At 50.7% G+C, this 16,125-nt stretch overlaps 1 protein-coding gene across 1 annotated transcript in view; it reads right to left on the bottom strand.

The window, feature by feature from the left end:
• LOC311529429 (fer-1-like protein 4) overlaps positions 1-16,125 on the bottom strand; it is a gene marked incomplete at its 5' end in the record, with an annotated part of 104,810 nt that overhangs the window by 32,667 nt on the left and 56,018 nt on the right. The window contains 5 exons of the mRNA XM_084645404.1: positions 10,454-10,557; positions 11,937-12,105; positions 12,589-12,750; positions 14,585-14,701; positions 15,014-15,187. Coding sequence (XP_084501530.1) covers positions 10,454-10,557; positions 11,937-12,105; positions 12,589-12,750; positions 14,585-14,701; positions 15,014-15,187 — 726 coding nt within the window. The remainder of the gene's footprint in view (positions 1-10,453; positions 10,558-11,936; positions 12,106-12,588; positions 12,751-14,584; positions 14,702-15,013; positions 15,188-16,125) is intronic.

The following is a 16,125-nucleotide window of genomic DNA, read 5'->3' as shown; positions in this document are numbered from 1 at the left end:
GTTGATGTGTATGCCTCTTGGCGGGATCTGGTGGTGAGGAGCCAGTTGTTGAGGTATGGAAAAACAAGCTCTGACATGAGCAGCTACCACTGAAAAGACCTTGGTAAATACCCTGGGGGTGGTAGCTATCCTGAAGGGTAGTACTGGAAGGGTAGTTTGGAGTACCCCAAAGGGTAGTACCCTGTATTGGAAATGGTGCAATCCCACCATAAATCTGAGAAAATGTCTGTTGGCAGGATGAATATCAATGTGAAAGCAGGCATCATTCATATCGAGAGCTGTGAACCATGTGCCTTTTTCTAATGATGGAATTATCACTGCCAATGTGACCATGCAAAATTTGAGATTGTGGATGAAGCAGTTGAGGTGACAGAGGCCACGGACTGGTCTCTACTCTCCCTTCTTCTTGGGTATCAGGAAGTAGATCAAGTAAAAACCTGTGCTCCGGTATTGTGGAGGAATGTGCTCTGTTGCTCCTTACTGCAGTAAGGAACTCACCTCCTGAGTGAGGTTGCTGTCATGAGAGTGGCCCCCGAAGGGGTGGGTAAGAAGGTTTAAGAGGAGGTAGCATTACAAACTCAATCGTATGGCCATAGGGGATGACGTTCAGCACCGTTATCACACTCCAAGTGTCAAAAAAGAGTGCTAGGTGACCCCCGAATAGAGTAGTGGGGTCATGAGGTGTTAGGCTCAGTGGTTCACGGCTCTTGAGCTCATATCAAAAAGAGATCGGGGGTTGGGACTGAGATGTCAAGGCTGGTGCAGGAGGCATGGGAAACTGGGATCTTTCAACCTTTTGCTATTTATGTGGTGGTTTGTATGTTCTCTGATGATAAAAGTGTTGATACCTTTACCATTGAGTGGTTGACTGGTGTTGAAACTTCCTCTGAGAGGCAGGTGTGTAGATGCCCAGAGATCAAAGGGTGGCCCTAGAGTCCTTTAGGGTATGTAGGGACTCATCTGTCTTCTTGCCGAATAGGTGTAATTCATTGACGGGGAGGTCCTCAGTGATGTTCTGGACCTCCCTGGGGAATCTGGAGGCATGAATTCAGGACTCCCTTCATGTGACAATGACTGTAGCCATGGCCTACTGGTAGTATAGGCCGAATCAACTGCATACTGGAGGGCAGTTCTGGCTATTAGTTTATCTTCCTCAATAAGAGCTTGGAAATGGGCCCTAGTCCTGCTGTGGAAGACTGTTGATGAATTCCTCAAACTTAGCATAGTTAAGGAAGTCTTATTTAGCCAACAGGGCTTGATAACTGGCTATCCAGAATTGTAAACCAGGGGAATCATAGAATCATAGAATATCAGGGTTGGAAGGGACCTCAGGAGGTCATCTAATCCAACCCCCTGCTCAAAGCAGGATCAATCCCCAATTAAATCATCCCAGACAGGGCTTTGTCAAGCCTGACCTTAAAAACTTCTAAGGAAGGAGATTCCACCACCTCCCTAGGTAACGCATTCCAGTGTTTCACCACCCTCCTAGTGAAAAAGTTTTTCCTAATATCCAACCTAAACCTCCCCCACTGCAACTTGAGACCATTACTCTTTGTCCTGTCCTCTTCTACCACTGAGAATAGTCTAGAACCATCCTCTCTGGAACCACCTCTCAGGTAGTTGAAAGCAGCTATCAAATCCCCCCTCATTCTTCTCTTCTGCAGACTAAACAATCCAGTTCCCTCAGCCTCTCCTCCTAAGTCATGTGTTCCAGACCCCTAATCATTTTTGTTGCCCTCCGCTGGACTCTCTCCAATTTATCCATATCCTTCTTGTAGTGTGGGGCCCAAAACTGGACACAGTACTCCAGATGAGGCCTCACCAATGTCGAATAGAGGGGGACAATCACGTCCCTCGATCTGCTCGCTATGCCCCTACTTATACATCCCAAAATGCCATTGGCCTTCTTGGCAACAAGGGCACACTGCTGACTCAGATCCAGCTTCTCGTCCACTATCACCCCTAGGTCCTTTTCTGCAGAACTGCTGCCTAGCCATTCAGTCCCTAGTCTGTAGCTGTGCATTGGGTTCTTCCGTCCTAAGTGCAGGACCCTGCACTTATCCTTATTGAACCTCATCAGATTTCTTTTGGCCCAATCCTCTAATTTGTCTAGGGCCCTCTGTATCCTATCCCTGCCCTCCAGCGTATCTACCACTCCTCCCAGTTTAGTATCATCCGCAAATTTGCTGAGAGTGCAATCCACACCATCCTCCAGATCCTTTATGAAGATATTGAACAAAACCGGCCCCAGAACAGACCCCTGGGACACTCCACTTGACACCGGCTGCCAACTAGACATGGAGCCATTGATCACTACCCATTGAGCCCGACAATCTAGCCAACTTTCTACCCACCTTATAGTGCATTCATCCAGCCCATACTTCTTTAACTTGCTGACAAGAATACTGTGGGAGACCGTGTCAAAAGCTTTGCTGAAGTCAAGAAACAATACATCCACTGCTTTCCCTTCATCCACAGAACCAGTAATCTCATCCTAGAAGGCGATTAGATTAGTCAGGCATGACCTTCCCTTGGTGAATCCATGCTGACTGTTCCTGATCACTTTCCTCTCATGTAAGTGCTTCAGGATTGATTCTTTGAGGACCTGCTCCATGATTTTTCCGGGGACTGAGGTGAGGCTGACTGGCCTGTAGTTCCCAGGATCCTCCTTCTTCCCTTTTTTAAAGATTGGCACTACATTAGCCTTTTTCCAGTCATCTGGGACTTCCCCCGTTCGCCACGAGTTTTCAAAGATAATGGCCAATGGCTCTGCAATCACAGCCGCCAATTCCTTTAGCAAGGAAACCTGCCTTTCCCCTCTTCAGCTGTTGGCATAGATCAAGGATGTTGCTGCTTGGATCTCTCTGAAGCAGCCTGACTACCAGCAAATTGGGAGCTGGGTGTGAGAATTGAAATTCTGAGCCCTTGGCTGGCACATAATAGAGTCTCTCCACACTTTTGGGGGTAGGAGCACAGAAGGTGAGGGTATGCTGCACTGTCTTAGTATGGCCTCATTGACCGACAGGGCAATTCTCATAGGTGCCAAGGCATGGAGGATATTCAAGAGCTTGTGCTGAGAGTCTTGGATTTCTTCTAATGGGATCTGAAGTTCCCAGGCAACTCTGTGAAGACGGTCATGAGATTGTTTAAGGTCATTCTGAGGGGATACTGAGGTCACTGCTTCGTCTAGCGATGATTATGTAAATCTAGTCGGTTCCAGTGGAACTGCCAGAACTGGAGCACAGTATTTCTCCTGTCATCAGATCTGGGGGCAAGTTCAGTGGTTCTCTTGGAGGGGAAGCAGGTAGTGACTCCCTGTTGGAGAGGACGGACTCTGAAGGAAAGTACTGTTCCCATGGTCTCCAATATGGCCAGTAGAAGGGATAAAAGGGTGGTCGTAGAGTCCCCATGGTATGGGATACCAATGGCTCCTGAGGCACATTGCTCCCAGGATCATGCAGGTCTCCTGGGAAAAGGATAGGAGTGGTACAGGAGAGGTGGTTCTTCCAGTGGATCTGAATCTCTTGAGGAAGAAAATGCAGGTTCGGGCTCCAGCGATGGTACTGTCAATGCCGCTGGAGAGGCATAGGCTGTGTACGGAAGGGCAACAAGCTCCACACTGCCGGGGGTCATTCAGAGGAGATATGAGGTCCCTGGAGACTGAAGGTCCTGAGGAAGAGGGGGATTCTGGATCCGGGAGAGTCAAAACGTCTTGTAGCACAGCCACGGATCTGGATCTCCCAGGTGTCAGAGAGATTCTCTTTCTGTTTGGGCCTTTGGTGCCAAAGATGGTATCCAGCGGTGGTCGGTCCTCACCGGTGCTGGAGGGTCATGGGTCTTGTGAGGAGTCATTGACAGTGGTACCAACAGAGCCCAGTCTGGAGCCAGTGGAACCCAGTGCTTCTGGGCTTTCTTCTCATGCCTAAGGGACTTAGGACATACTAAGTCCTCAGGGGCAGAACTGGTGGATGGAGCGTCTCATTTTTAGAAAGGGAAGACTTAGTCCCATGCTTATGGGGAATGCTTCTGAATGTCGCGAGTAGGCCCTACCACGGGGTCTGTAGGGATGGATTCTCCAGCACTGAAGTTGGACTTTGTAGCAGGAGGAGCACTCCTTGCTGATTCAGGCCAGTGTACGTGGCGGGAGGGAGGGACATTGTTCAAGGGCCTGGGTCTGATTGGGGTCTCATGGCCGTCTCTATGAGGTATTTATGGAGGCAAAGTGCCCGCCCTTCTCAGGTACAGCTGGGGAGGGACTAATAGAAACTGCACCAAGCTGCAATGTGAGCTCCCCGATGTGGAACACACCCCGCTGGTGCCTGCTCGCTCCACTACTTTAGTGGGAGAGTGCTCTCTGTCCTCCTCCTTCTTCTTGTGCAGCACCGACGAATGGGACCGACGATGGGCACTTGCATTGGAGGAGGTCTTTGGCACTGGGGAATGGCGGTGCCAGGGGTCCTTGGAGCCGAGTCCCTTCTTGGCACCATGGCCTCCCTTACCAAGACTGGTGCGCGCCGCACCGAAGTGCCAGGCTTGGGGTTGGACGCCACCTGGGCTGGCTGTGGACAAAGGGCTGACCCCACAAGCTGCAGTTTCAGCCTAAAGTCCCTCTCCTTTTTGGTCCTTGGTCTGAAGCCTTTGTAGACTTTGCACTTGTCTGTTTGGTGTGCCTCTCCCAGGCACTTCAGACAGGAGTCATGTGGGTCTCCCTTTGGCATAGGCTTCAGGCAGGACCCACATAGCTTGAAACCCTGAGACCGAGACATGCCCCAGTTCCCGGGAGGAGAAACAAGATGGGTGGGTGACCCCCAACTGAAACTTATCTAAACTAACAATCTATTTATACTAATTATAAGATTTTAACTATTTACAGGTAACACTGAACGGAAGTCTGCTACAGGATTGCTTGCTGTTCGCAAGAGAGAAGCTACTCCAACGACCGTCACCGGCAGCAAGAAGGGACCGAAGAGGCGGTGGGTCAGCAGGGACCTATATACACTGCCATGAAGGCGCCACTCCAGGGGGCTCCACAGCCGACCCAATGCTAAGGGGAAAACCTTCCGATGACTGTGCATGTGATGTGCACACACCTACTTGGAATCGACATGAGTAATCGCTCGAAGAAGAATTAACAAAATGATTTACAACGGTTTATTTAGAATGACATCAGAGATGAGGACACTGGAGGTTCCAGCCCAGACCATGCAGTGCTGAAAATGAACTGAAAAGGTGGTCAGACCACCCCACCATTTATCCCTGTTACAGACCCAGACCAGTGTAGAAAGAATAGTAAATATGACAGGCGACCAGCTTGGCTTAACAGTGAAATCCTTGCTGCTCTTAAACACAAAAAAGAAGCTTACAAGAAGTGGAAGATTGGACAAATGACCAGGGAAGAGTATAAAAATATTGCTCGGGGATGCAGGAGTGAAATCAGGAAGGCCAAATCACACCTGGAGTTGCAGCTAGCAAGAGATGTTAAGAGTAACAAGAAGGGTTTCTTCAGGTATGTTAGCAACAAGAAGAAAGTCAAGGAAAGTGTGGGCCCCTTACTGAATGAGGGAGGCAACCTAGTGACAAAGGATGTGGAAAAAGCTAATGTACTCAATGCTTTTTTTACCTCTGTCTTCACAAACAAGGTCAGCTCCCAGACTACTGCACTGGGTAGCACAGCATGGGGAGGAGGTGACCAGCCCTCTGTGGAGAAAGAAGTGGTTCGGGACTATTTAGAAAAGCTGGATGACCACAAATCCATGGGGCCGGATGCACTGCATCCGAGAGTGCTAAAGGAGTTGGCAGATGTGATTGCAGAGCCATTAGCCATTATCTTTGAAAACTCATGGTGATCCAGGGAAGTCCCGGACGACTGGAAAAAGGCTAATGTAGTGCCCATCTTTAAAAAAGGGAAGAAGGAGGATCCTGGGAACTACAGGCCAGTCAGCCTCACCTCAGCCCCTGGAAAAATCATAGAGCAGGTCCTCAAGGAATCAATTCTGAAGCACTTAGAGGAGAGGAAAGTGATCAGGAACAGTCAGCCTGGATTCACCAAGGGCAAGTCATGCCTGACTAATCTAATTGCCTTCTATGACGAGATAGCTGGCTCTGTGGATGAGGGGAAAGCGGTGGACGTGTTGTTCCTTGACTAGCAAAGCTTTTGACACGGTCTCCCACAGTATTCTTGCCAGCAAGTTAAAGAAGTATGGCCTGGATGAATGGACTATAATTATGGGCTGGATGAATGGATAGAAAGTTGGCTAGATTGTCGGGCTCAACAGGTAGTGATGAATGGCTCCATGTCTAGTTGGCAGTCGGTATCAAGTGGAGTGCCCCAAGGGTCGGTCCTCGGGCCGGTTTTGTTCAATATCTTCATAAAGGATCTGGAGGATGGTGTGGATTGCACTCTCAGCAAGTTTGCAGATGACACTAAACTGGGAGGAGAGGTAGATATGCTGGAGGGTAGAGATAGGATACAGAGGGCCCTAGACAAATTAGAGGATTGGGCCAAAAGAAATCTGATGAGGTTCAACAAGGACAAGTGCAGAGTCCTGCACTTAGGACGGAACAATCCAATGCACTGCTACAGACTAGGGACCGAATGGCTATGCAGCAGATCTGCAGAAAAGGACCTAGGGGTTACAGTGGACAAGAAGCTGGATATGAGTCAACAGTGGGCCCTTGTTGCCAAGAAGGCCAATGGCATTTTGGGATGTATAAGTAGGGGCATAGCGAGCAGATCAAGGGACGTGATCGTTCCCCTCTCACCAATGTTGAATAGGCCTCATCTGGAGTACTGTGTCCAGTTTTGGGCCCCACACTACAAGAAGGATATGGATAAATTGGAGAGAGTCCAGCGGAGGGCAACAAAAATGATTAGGGGTCTGGAACACATGACTTAGGAGGAGAGGCTGAGGGAACTGGGATTGTGTAGTCTGCGGAGGAGAAGAATGAGGGGGGATTTGATAGCTGCTTTCAACTACCTGAAAGGGAGTTCCAAAGAGGATGGATCTAGACTGTTCTCAGTGGTAGCTGATGACAGAACAAGGAGTAATGGTCTCAAGCTGCAGTGGGGGAGGTTTAGGTTGGATATTAAGAAAAACTTTTTCACTAGGAGGGTGGTGAAACACTGGAATGCGTTACCTAGGGAGGTGGTGGAATCTCCTTCCTCAGATATTTTTAAGGTCAGGCTTGACAAAGCCCTGGCTGGGATGATTTAGTTGGGGATTGGTCCTGCTTTGTGCAGGGGGTTGGACTAGATGACCTCCTCAGGTCCCTTCCAACCCTGATATTCTATGATTCTATAATTCAGTGGGGTACAGGAGTCTGGTAGAAGGCAAATATTCTAGCCACTAGATGAACAGTTTTCTGTTCCCTGAGTGACCAGAGCAGGGGCTGCCCCAGAACAATCAAGAACCTGCTAGAACCAATTAAGACAGGCAAGCTAATTAAGACCTCTGGAGCCAATTAAGAACATACTAGAATCAATTCTGGCAAGCAGACTAATCAGGACACCTGGTTTAAAAAGGACCTCCCATCAGTTAGGGATGTTTGTGTGCAAGGAGTGAGAAGGCGTGCTGCTGGAGGACTAAGGAGTACAAGCATGATCAGGCTTCAGGAGGATGATCCTGCAGTGAGGGTAAAGGTGGTGTTGGGAGGAGGCCATGGGGAAGTAGCCCAGGGAGCTGTAGCTGTCACGCAGCTGTTACAAGAGACACTGTAGACAGTTGCAATCCACAGGGCCCTGGGCTGGAACCAGGAGTAGAGGGCAGGCCCGGGTTCCCCCCATTCCCCTCAACTCCCTATTTGAGACAAGAGGAGGTGACCTGGACTGTGGGTCCCACCAGGGGGGAAGGTCCCTGGCCTATCCCCTGACCCACTAAGTGGGTCAGCAGAGACTGCAGGGATTGTGCTCCTCCCTTTCCCCATGCTGGCCAGTGATGAGGGTAGCTGAGTGAACGGCAGGTTTGAGCCACTAGCAAAAGTGGCCAAACTGAGAGCTGCCATGAATCTCTGAGGCGAGGAAATCCGCCAATAAGCACAGGACCCACCAAGGCAGAGGAGGAACTTTGTCACACACCTCAGTTGGAAGCACGAGGCGAGCCAGGGTGCATGCATGGACCACAGACATTACTTTCAAATTCTCTGACTCTGGAGGCATGCTGCTCATACAGAACCCACAGTGGAATACAATAGGGACCATCACTCAAAGAAGAACACATGATCTGGGGAAAATTCAGGATGGGGAGGGGGGGGAAGGGGTCACCTTGCTAGGTGTAACCAAGGCTTGTGGAGGCCAGAGTGTAGCTGTGGTGTAGCAAGCAGGCTGCTGGAGTCAGAGCTGCTGGTCCAGCATGACTCGTCACACAGACATTCAGTGCAGGCTTGTCTGCTGGCTGGGAGCACCCAGACAAGGGAGCTACAGCAGCCAAACATTTGAAGGCATTCAGGGATCCAGGACAGGCAGTAACACAACCCCTGACTGGTCTGGATTGCTCCCTGCTACCTCCATTCTACTGCACAAAGGCCCAGGAAAATCCAGCCCATTGGAACTGAGATGCCCTAGAAGTTATTCCAAATACTGTGATCAAAAGTCTCCGCAAGGTTTGAAATTCTACAATGGAAGGAATGTTTGTTTACGGGGACGCTGTCATTACTGAAACAAGAGTGTGAAAAATCAGGAAATGCAGTGGCAAAGTTGCCCTAACACCTTTAACTCTGACCCTGTGCTCTTGTTCACTAGGTGACAGCCACTGAGTCACATCAGAGAGTTACAGACATTTGGAAGGGCCAGTCAGGGGGCTTGTCTAAAGTGGGAAAAGCCATCCAGTTAGAACACAGGTTAACTAACTGGTAACCTACAATCAGCTAACACAATTTGACACACAAGTCTAATCTACACAGTCTGATACATTGTGTTAGTCAAGGTGTGCTCTAACAGGATGCATTCTCGCAGCTGAGCCAAGCCCAAGATGCATCTTGAAGGGTGGATGTGGAAGAATGGAGGCTACATGTCAGTGCAATTTTTGTTGAAATAAAGGGGGGTCTGTGTTTGGGGTCCTAGGGCCATGTATGAAGGGGATTTCTACAGTATGGTAGTTGATGACATTTTCAGTTCACAGCAGGGTCCAAATCCCTTGTCTGTAAAGCACCTTGTTTACTTTTGGCGCTCTATAAATAACAATGTAACTCCAATCCTGACATCATTCCAGTAGTTCCGGCACCCTGGTTTGTATTGGAATGTAACTGAGGTCATGGTGCCGCATGGCTGTAAGAGATGGGGCAGGGAGACTGCTGGTGGATAGGCAGAAGGTGGCTATTCATATGGGTCAGAGCAAAAGCTGTTTGTGGAAGCCCAGCTATGAATTTCCTGACTTCAATGCCTTGCTTTTTCAACCTGAATCTTAGCACTGAATTTCTAGGTTTTCCAACAGCTTTTGTTTTATTATAATTAAAACCTTCCAATGGCATTGTTTTAACATACTAATAAGCTTGTAAAAAGTTATTTATGTCTTAATGAGATATGGGCCAGAGCTGTACAATTCCCTTCCGCTCCCCACATCTGAATGTAGAGGGGTTTGGAGCGAGGGCGCTGGTTTGGCATCTCTAATCTAACATGTAGCAACATGGTGTAGATTCTCTTCCGACACAGAAACTATTCTCTGCAAGAATTATCAGTGTGATGGGAAGTGAAATATGTCAGTGAAAATCATATTTTCAAATCAAACACTCCACAGTGCAGTATTTAGCCTGCTTGATGAAATCAAGTTCAGCTATGGGAGCCTGTGACCAGCCGGATTCAGACTGGCAATGGTGATGGAGTTTATAGCTTCCACAGGCTGCATCTTTCCAAGCCAATTCATATAACAACCAGGGAAGCAAAGAAACTCTGCTGGAACCTGGCTGAGTGCTCAGATGTATACGAATCTGTCAGAAATGATTCTGAAATGTTGCACCCATGCTTGTCTGCAGTACCTCCCATCCAGGGCAACTGAATGACCAGCTCAGAAGTTTCCAGACTTAGCCATTAATGAGATGGCACTTAAGACTTTATAAACACGAGAAGAATTTTTCAGAAAGTGAAATACAACTAATTTTTTCCAAGTCTCATATCCCAGAAACCCCTCATTGGATTAACCTCAACGTCTCCTCTCCACGTATATTCTCCCTAGAGCCCAGGCAAGTGCCATTTCAAGCCGAAACGATGGGCAGGGGGTGAGGAAATTAGAGGGGCAGTCCATCAAAATCAGGCTTATACCGGAAACTGAATTATGCTGCCATATGATCTGCTAGACGACACTGAAACAGGGAAGGTGACCGTCGCTTCTGAACTGTTACTATTCTTGGATACGACCTAGAGATAAGATCCACGTCAAAGCCAGAGAGGGTATTTCGGGCAAGCAGCTTTTCCATTCAAATAGTAACGTGAAGGTTACTGTCAACATGGCACCGCACTTACCTTCACCAGATTCAGGGGGTTTGCTTTGCTGCCCATTTCGCTTGCAGTCAGGCCAATGTTGATCACAGTCTGGGAGACATTGGGTCGAGCAGAGGCTTTCCGTGCTGAGCAAGAAAGATGGAGACTATGAATTCCAACAGGAAGAAGATCATTCAATCATTGTCTAATCTTCCAAGGTCTCATCACCAATTACAAATGGCTGTTGAGCCAAGGGCACAGACGTACCTCTCAGGTGCACCTCACTGCAAGGGAGGCCATTCCTGTAATCCCCAAATTACCTATGTTACCCCCATCGCACTTTCAGTCTGAAATTTTACACCAGAAAGGCGTCGTCATGAAGCTGCAGGAGTCATTCACACAGCAGGGTGGGGTTCTGCTGCCTTTCGCATTCCCTGGGCGCTCCTCACACTGCGCCCCACATTTGGGCCTTGGTAATCAGAGGTCTGGCCCAGAAACTCTTAGCGAGTATCTGCCAAGAAAGGTCTGCTCGGGGCCCTAAACCCCACCCACGGCTCTCTCACACACAGGAGCAAATGGAAAAAGGTGCTCTGGACACTTCCCTGGCCCTGAGCCAGAGGCAGCCAAGCAAGGAGATAAAGCCTGCCCTGGACAACTCAGGCAGTAGGCTTAGGTCAGTGCAGAGGAACAGAGACCTTGCCATACGATTGGGTCACTCCCCTGAACAGAGCAAGAACTTGCCTGCAGGAGATGCCATTACTGAGCGGGATTCTCTGGCCTGTGCTATGCAGGTCAGGCTAGACAATTACAATGGTCACTGCATGCCGGCATTACCCCCCACCGCACCGTGTTACTCTGTGTAACCCTCCCCCATGAGCCGGCATTACCCCCCACCGCACCGTGTTACTCTGTGTGACCCTCCCCCATGGGCCGGCATTACCCCCCACCGCACCGTGTTACTCTGTGTGACCCTGCCCCCATGGGCCTGCATTACAACCCAGTAGGCTGTACTTCATCCCCAGTAGGCTGCTTGGGACTGGTTTTTTCTAAATACCATCCTGGGAGATGCAGGAAAGCACTAGGAGGCTCACAGGAGGAAGCCTCTCTGCTTCACACCACAACATGATCCCTAGCCCTAAAGGGGACTTCGTTGAGCCCCACCACAAGTTAACGGCCTTGTCTGAAGGGGTGAGGAGTTACCCCTGCAGGAATTCAGTCTGCAGACTCTTCACGCCAGCACCACAGAGAGTCCACAGCCTCCCAGCAAGACACTTGAGACCATCAGACCTGAATTCCGCCCCAGCTTGCCCTGCCTGGATTAGCCGAGGGGTGCCTAATCGCGCCTCTGCTGCACTGCCCTGCGAGCGAGGGGCAATGGGGACATGCCAGCCTTGCAGAAAACGCTGCACTCATGCTGCATGCTGGGACAGTCCCCCTCTCCCCCGCAGCACTTGGCAGTGGAAAGCCCAGTGCCACCCTGCCATGCGAGGGGGCTGCATAGCACAGTTCAAACCAGGAAACTCACCTTTGGGTGGATTTTCTGCCTCCTCCTCCAGCTCCTCCAGCTCTTTGGGAGAGAATTTCATGATATGGGACACCACGTGGGTCCCCACCAGCACGGTACGCCCAAAAGCTCGCTGCTCCACCACAAAGATGCTTAGGGGTGGATGCAGGTACACCTGCTCCGGTAGCTCCTGAAAAGAGCCTCTCATACTGTCACCAGGGCTGCGGGGGGGTGTTCTGCAGCAGCTCAGAGTCTGGCTTATAGCTCACTTGTGTCCAGCTGGCAGATAAGGGCTGCGCTCCCGCCAGCTGCACCCTGGTGAGCCCCTAGCACAGCGGCCCTGATGCTCCCTGTGCAGGTAGGTCCTGACAGCGCCGGTGCTGGGACCCAGCTCCTCAGTTCTGAACTGGAGCCCTGCCCATGCCTCGTCAGCAGGCAGTCGCTGATGCTGGCTGAATTGATTCATGCCATGGAGAGTTCTTTCCCATCAGCAGCTGGTCTTTAATGGGCCCCAGTTCCCCAGAGGGGGAACCCAGCTGGGGCTGAACCCAGTCTGCAGGTATGCGCCCATTCTCCAGAAACACGGGCCGTGGAAACTCTGCCTCTCCCCTCCTCACTAAAGCCCTACCCCAGAGCTAGCGGGCCCTGGCAGTGAGCACTGCTCCCTACTTACCACGTTGATGTATTTGACCAGCTCGTTGAAGTTGGGGTTCTCTTTGTATGACACAATCACTTCCGATTCCACTTTCTTCCCGGCACATTCGATGATCACCTGGGGCTGATCTACCTCAAACAGGTTCACACGTTTCAAGTCTCGCAGGCCCCAAAACAGGATCTGAACAGCAGGAGCCAAGTGCGTCAGCTGCTCTAGGCACTCAGCACTCTTCACACGAGCCTTCCCAGCCGCCAATTCCTCACCCCTACGAGTGGCAATCACCCCCAATCCACCCACCTAACCCCAGTACTAATCTCACTATACCCTGTCCAGCTGCCAGATGGTCCCTCATCCCCACAGGTAACCAGCATCACCATCTGCTAACCCTTCCCACGTCCCTGGCAGTCAGACCCCTCTTTCCAACACAGGAGGAGTGAGGGCTGCTCCTCACCCACCCAGACGCCCCCAGGAGGAAAAACACTGGACACTTCATCAACAGCAAATGAATGTGCCAGTCTGGAGGTGGGCAGACTCAGCAGAGCAATTTGGGGGTTGATGAGTGAGAGCTAATGGTGCTGTCTCACAGCCAGGCTCCTCTGTTCAGTGTGATCGGGAGTTAATCAAACAACATGGGACACTTTCCAGGTGAGATGCTGGATGAAATGGGGGCTTGTGACCCAACACACTACTGTATACACACCCTACACATTGCGATCGTCTCTATACAAAATACATCTTGTGAGGTAGCATTTGAAAACTAAACTCACTCGTCAATAATATACTGGTGAAACACATATAGCAACATGACATGTAAAGTTAAAGTTGTGACTGACATGCATTCACCAGACAAGCCTGGGGAGGGGTAAACAAGTTTCTCGAAGACAAAGGACAAGCTGACACCTCTAGCCAGGTGTCGTCAAAGTTGATTGACCATCACTGGTCACATGGCCAGTCTTTGGCAGCGAAGTGGGGCAGGAACAAATCGATCTGCATTTTAACAAACAACATGGAAGCTCTTTCCCCATGAGACCCCTGTGTCTCCATCCTCATAGCTGGAAGGAACTTTGTCTAGTGACACTCAGGAAAATGCATTGCAAAGGGTGACTAGAGTATAGAAGGGAGGGGCAAAAACACCCCCGGTAGGTTTGTCTGTCTCTCTCTCTCTCACCTGAGAAGACCAAGGAACTAGCCTTTGGACTTTGGGAGGGATTCCAACCTCAGAATTTGGCCAGCCTTCGTGCTGAGAACATGTAATAAGGATTTCACCTTGAACCAAGTCTATTTGTTCAGTTTTAGTGACTAGAAAATGCTTTATCTTTATGTCTTTTGTAAACATTTCTGACTTCCATGCCTTATACTTGTACTCACTTAAAATCTCTCTCCGTGTAGTTAAATAAACTTGTTCTATTCTTCTTTAATCAAAACTAATCCAGTAGTGTGTTTAAACTAAATTGTTTGGTAACTGCAGTTAAGGTAACAAACTGTTGTACATTGACCCCTTACGAGTCTCAAGGGACCTCCAATATCTGGACTGCCGAGGAGAGGGCTGGAGAGTGCAGAACATACATTTGGGGAAAGTCCAGGACTGGAAGTGTGTTGGGGTCACCCACCAAGTGGAAACCAAGGCTGGTGGAGTGTTGTTGGCAGGCTGTTGCTATGCGCAGACACTCGAAGTGACCTGCATGCTCTCTGGCTGTTTGTGAGGAGCCCAGGGTGGGAGATACAGCAGCAAAGCATTGTGAGGCACCCCAGGATGCAGAGCAGGTGATGACAGCCCCTCTCCAGCCTGGATTGCACCCCAAAATGAGATAGGGCCGGTGGGTAGATGTCGCCCCAGTTCCAAGCCACACTCACTTCTGGCCTGCGAAAGTCCCTGGTGTGAGGAGGCAGCACAGACATGTTTGAGTCCCAGGTATTGTGTCAGTCCCTTCCCCAACCCCCTGCCATAAAGTCACGGCGCACTGGTACCAGTCAGAGGAAACTCTGCTCAGAACTCTACTGAAAGCCACAGTACCTCTATGCGGAATTCTTTGAGGATGGGCCGGACTCCCTCTGGGATAATGAAGCGTCCAGAACGGGGGTCCTCCAGGAAGTCTGGCTCCTTGGGTTCCACGTCTTTGGGCACTGAAGGCTGGACAGATGGAAATGGCCAGGCCACACAGAAATTAAGGAGCTTGACTCTCCTGCCCCACAACATCCCCTCATTCACCTACCCACCCATCTCTCCCATATCCAGCTTTGTCCTCCTCCTTCAGTGCTGCCCATCGACACTGGGGGGCCCTCCCACGATGAGAGTGCTCCTCTCTGCTTGAGGATGTGGCTAGAGCAGGGAGCCCAGCATCATGCCCCAGGTGTTAATCTGCCCAGCCCAGATAGCAGGAAGCAGCTGGAACAAGCTGCCATGCACCTCTTACCACACTGCTACCCCAGAGAAGCCAGTTACCTCCAAGTAGCCACTGTAATCCAGCTCGATCAGCTCAAAGGTAGCAATTAATTCCCCTGCTGCTCTGGGTCCTTTGTAAATGTCAAAAAACTGCAGGGCAGGTTTGCAGTATGGTTCATCCACCAGCTTCACCTGTGGAGTAGCAAAGGCCCGGCCAAGGAATTCCGGAGAACCCTACAGACAAGGAGGAGCAGCCACTGGATACTGCCTCTGCATTCTCACGGCGTTTCAGGTCCCAGTACAACATGCCAGAATGGGCTTAATCCCCACCAGGTGTAAGTTCTGCAAAGTCACTGGAAAGACTCAAACCACACCTCCCATCCTGGCAGGGCCAGCTCCAGGCACCAGCAAAACAAGCAGGTGCTTGGGGCGGCAGATTTCTAGGGGCGGCGTCCCGGCGCCAGCCATGCCGCCCCTGGAAATGTGCCCCCACCGACCCAGCTCGCCTCTGCTCCACCTCCGCCTGCTCCCCTGAGCACGCCGCCGCCGCCACGCCGCTTCTCCCCGCTCCCTCCCAGGCTTGCCGCGCGCTAAACAGCTGTTTGGCCCGGCAAGCCTGGGAGGGAGGGAGGGAGCTCCCCTGCTCCGCTCCGCTCCGCTCGCTCCCCTGAACACACTGCCTCTCCCTCGCCTGAGAGAGAGGGGGGAGAAGTGGAGCGGCAGGGTGTTCAGGGGAGCAGGCAGAGCATAGGTGAGCTAGGGCGGGGGGCCTGCAGGGGGCAGGGAACCACAGGAAGCAATGGGGGCGGGAAATGCAGCACGCCCGGGGGAGGAGGCGGGGCCGGGGATTTGGGGAAGGGGCAGAGTTGGGGCGGAGCTGGGGGAGGGCATGAAAAAAAAGCGGGGGCAGCAAAAAATTTTTTTGTTTGGGCCGGCAAAAATCCTAGAGCCGGCCCTGCTTCCTAGGCTTTCCGCTGACAGAACCATAAAACCCTAGGCACTTAGCTGACCCGCCCAGTCTTCCTCTTGTTATCTTTATAGGTGAGGGCTTCAGGAGAGCATAGGGATTGGCTCTTCTTATCTGCAATGCTAATGGCCCAATCTGAACTGTGGAAAATGTAACCAGATACCACAGAAATGGGTGCAATACAGAACAAGGCAAGGAACGCCTT

Source organism: Lepidochelys olivacea (genome assembly GCF_965140295.1).
Source record: "Lepidochelys olivacea isolate rLepOli2 genome assembly, chromosome: 13".
NCBI lineage: Eukaryota > Metazoa > Chordata > Testudines > Cheloniidae > Lepidochelys > Lepidochelys olivacea.
The sequence above is the reverse complement of the archived record's forward strand: the minus strand, read 5'-3'. Positions and strand labels throughout refer to the sequence as shown.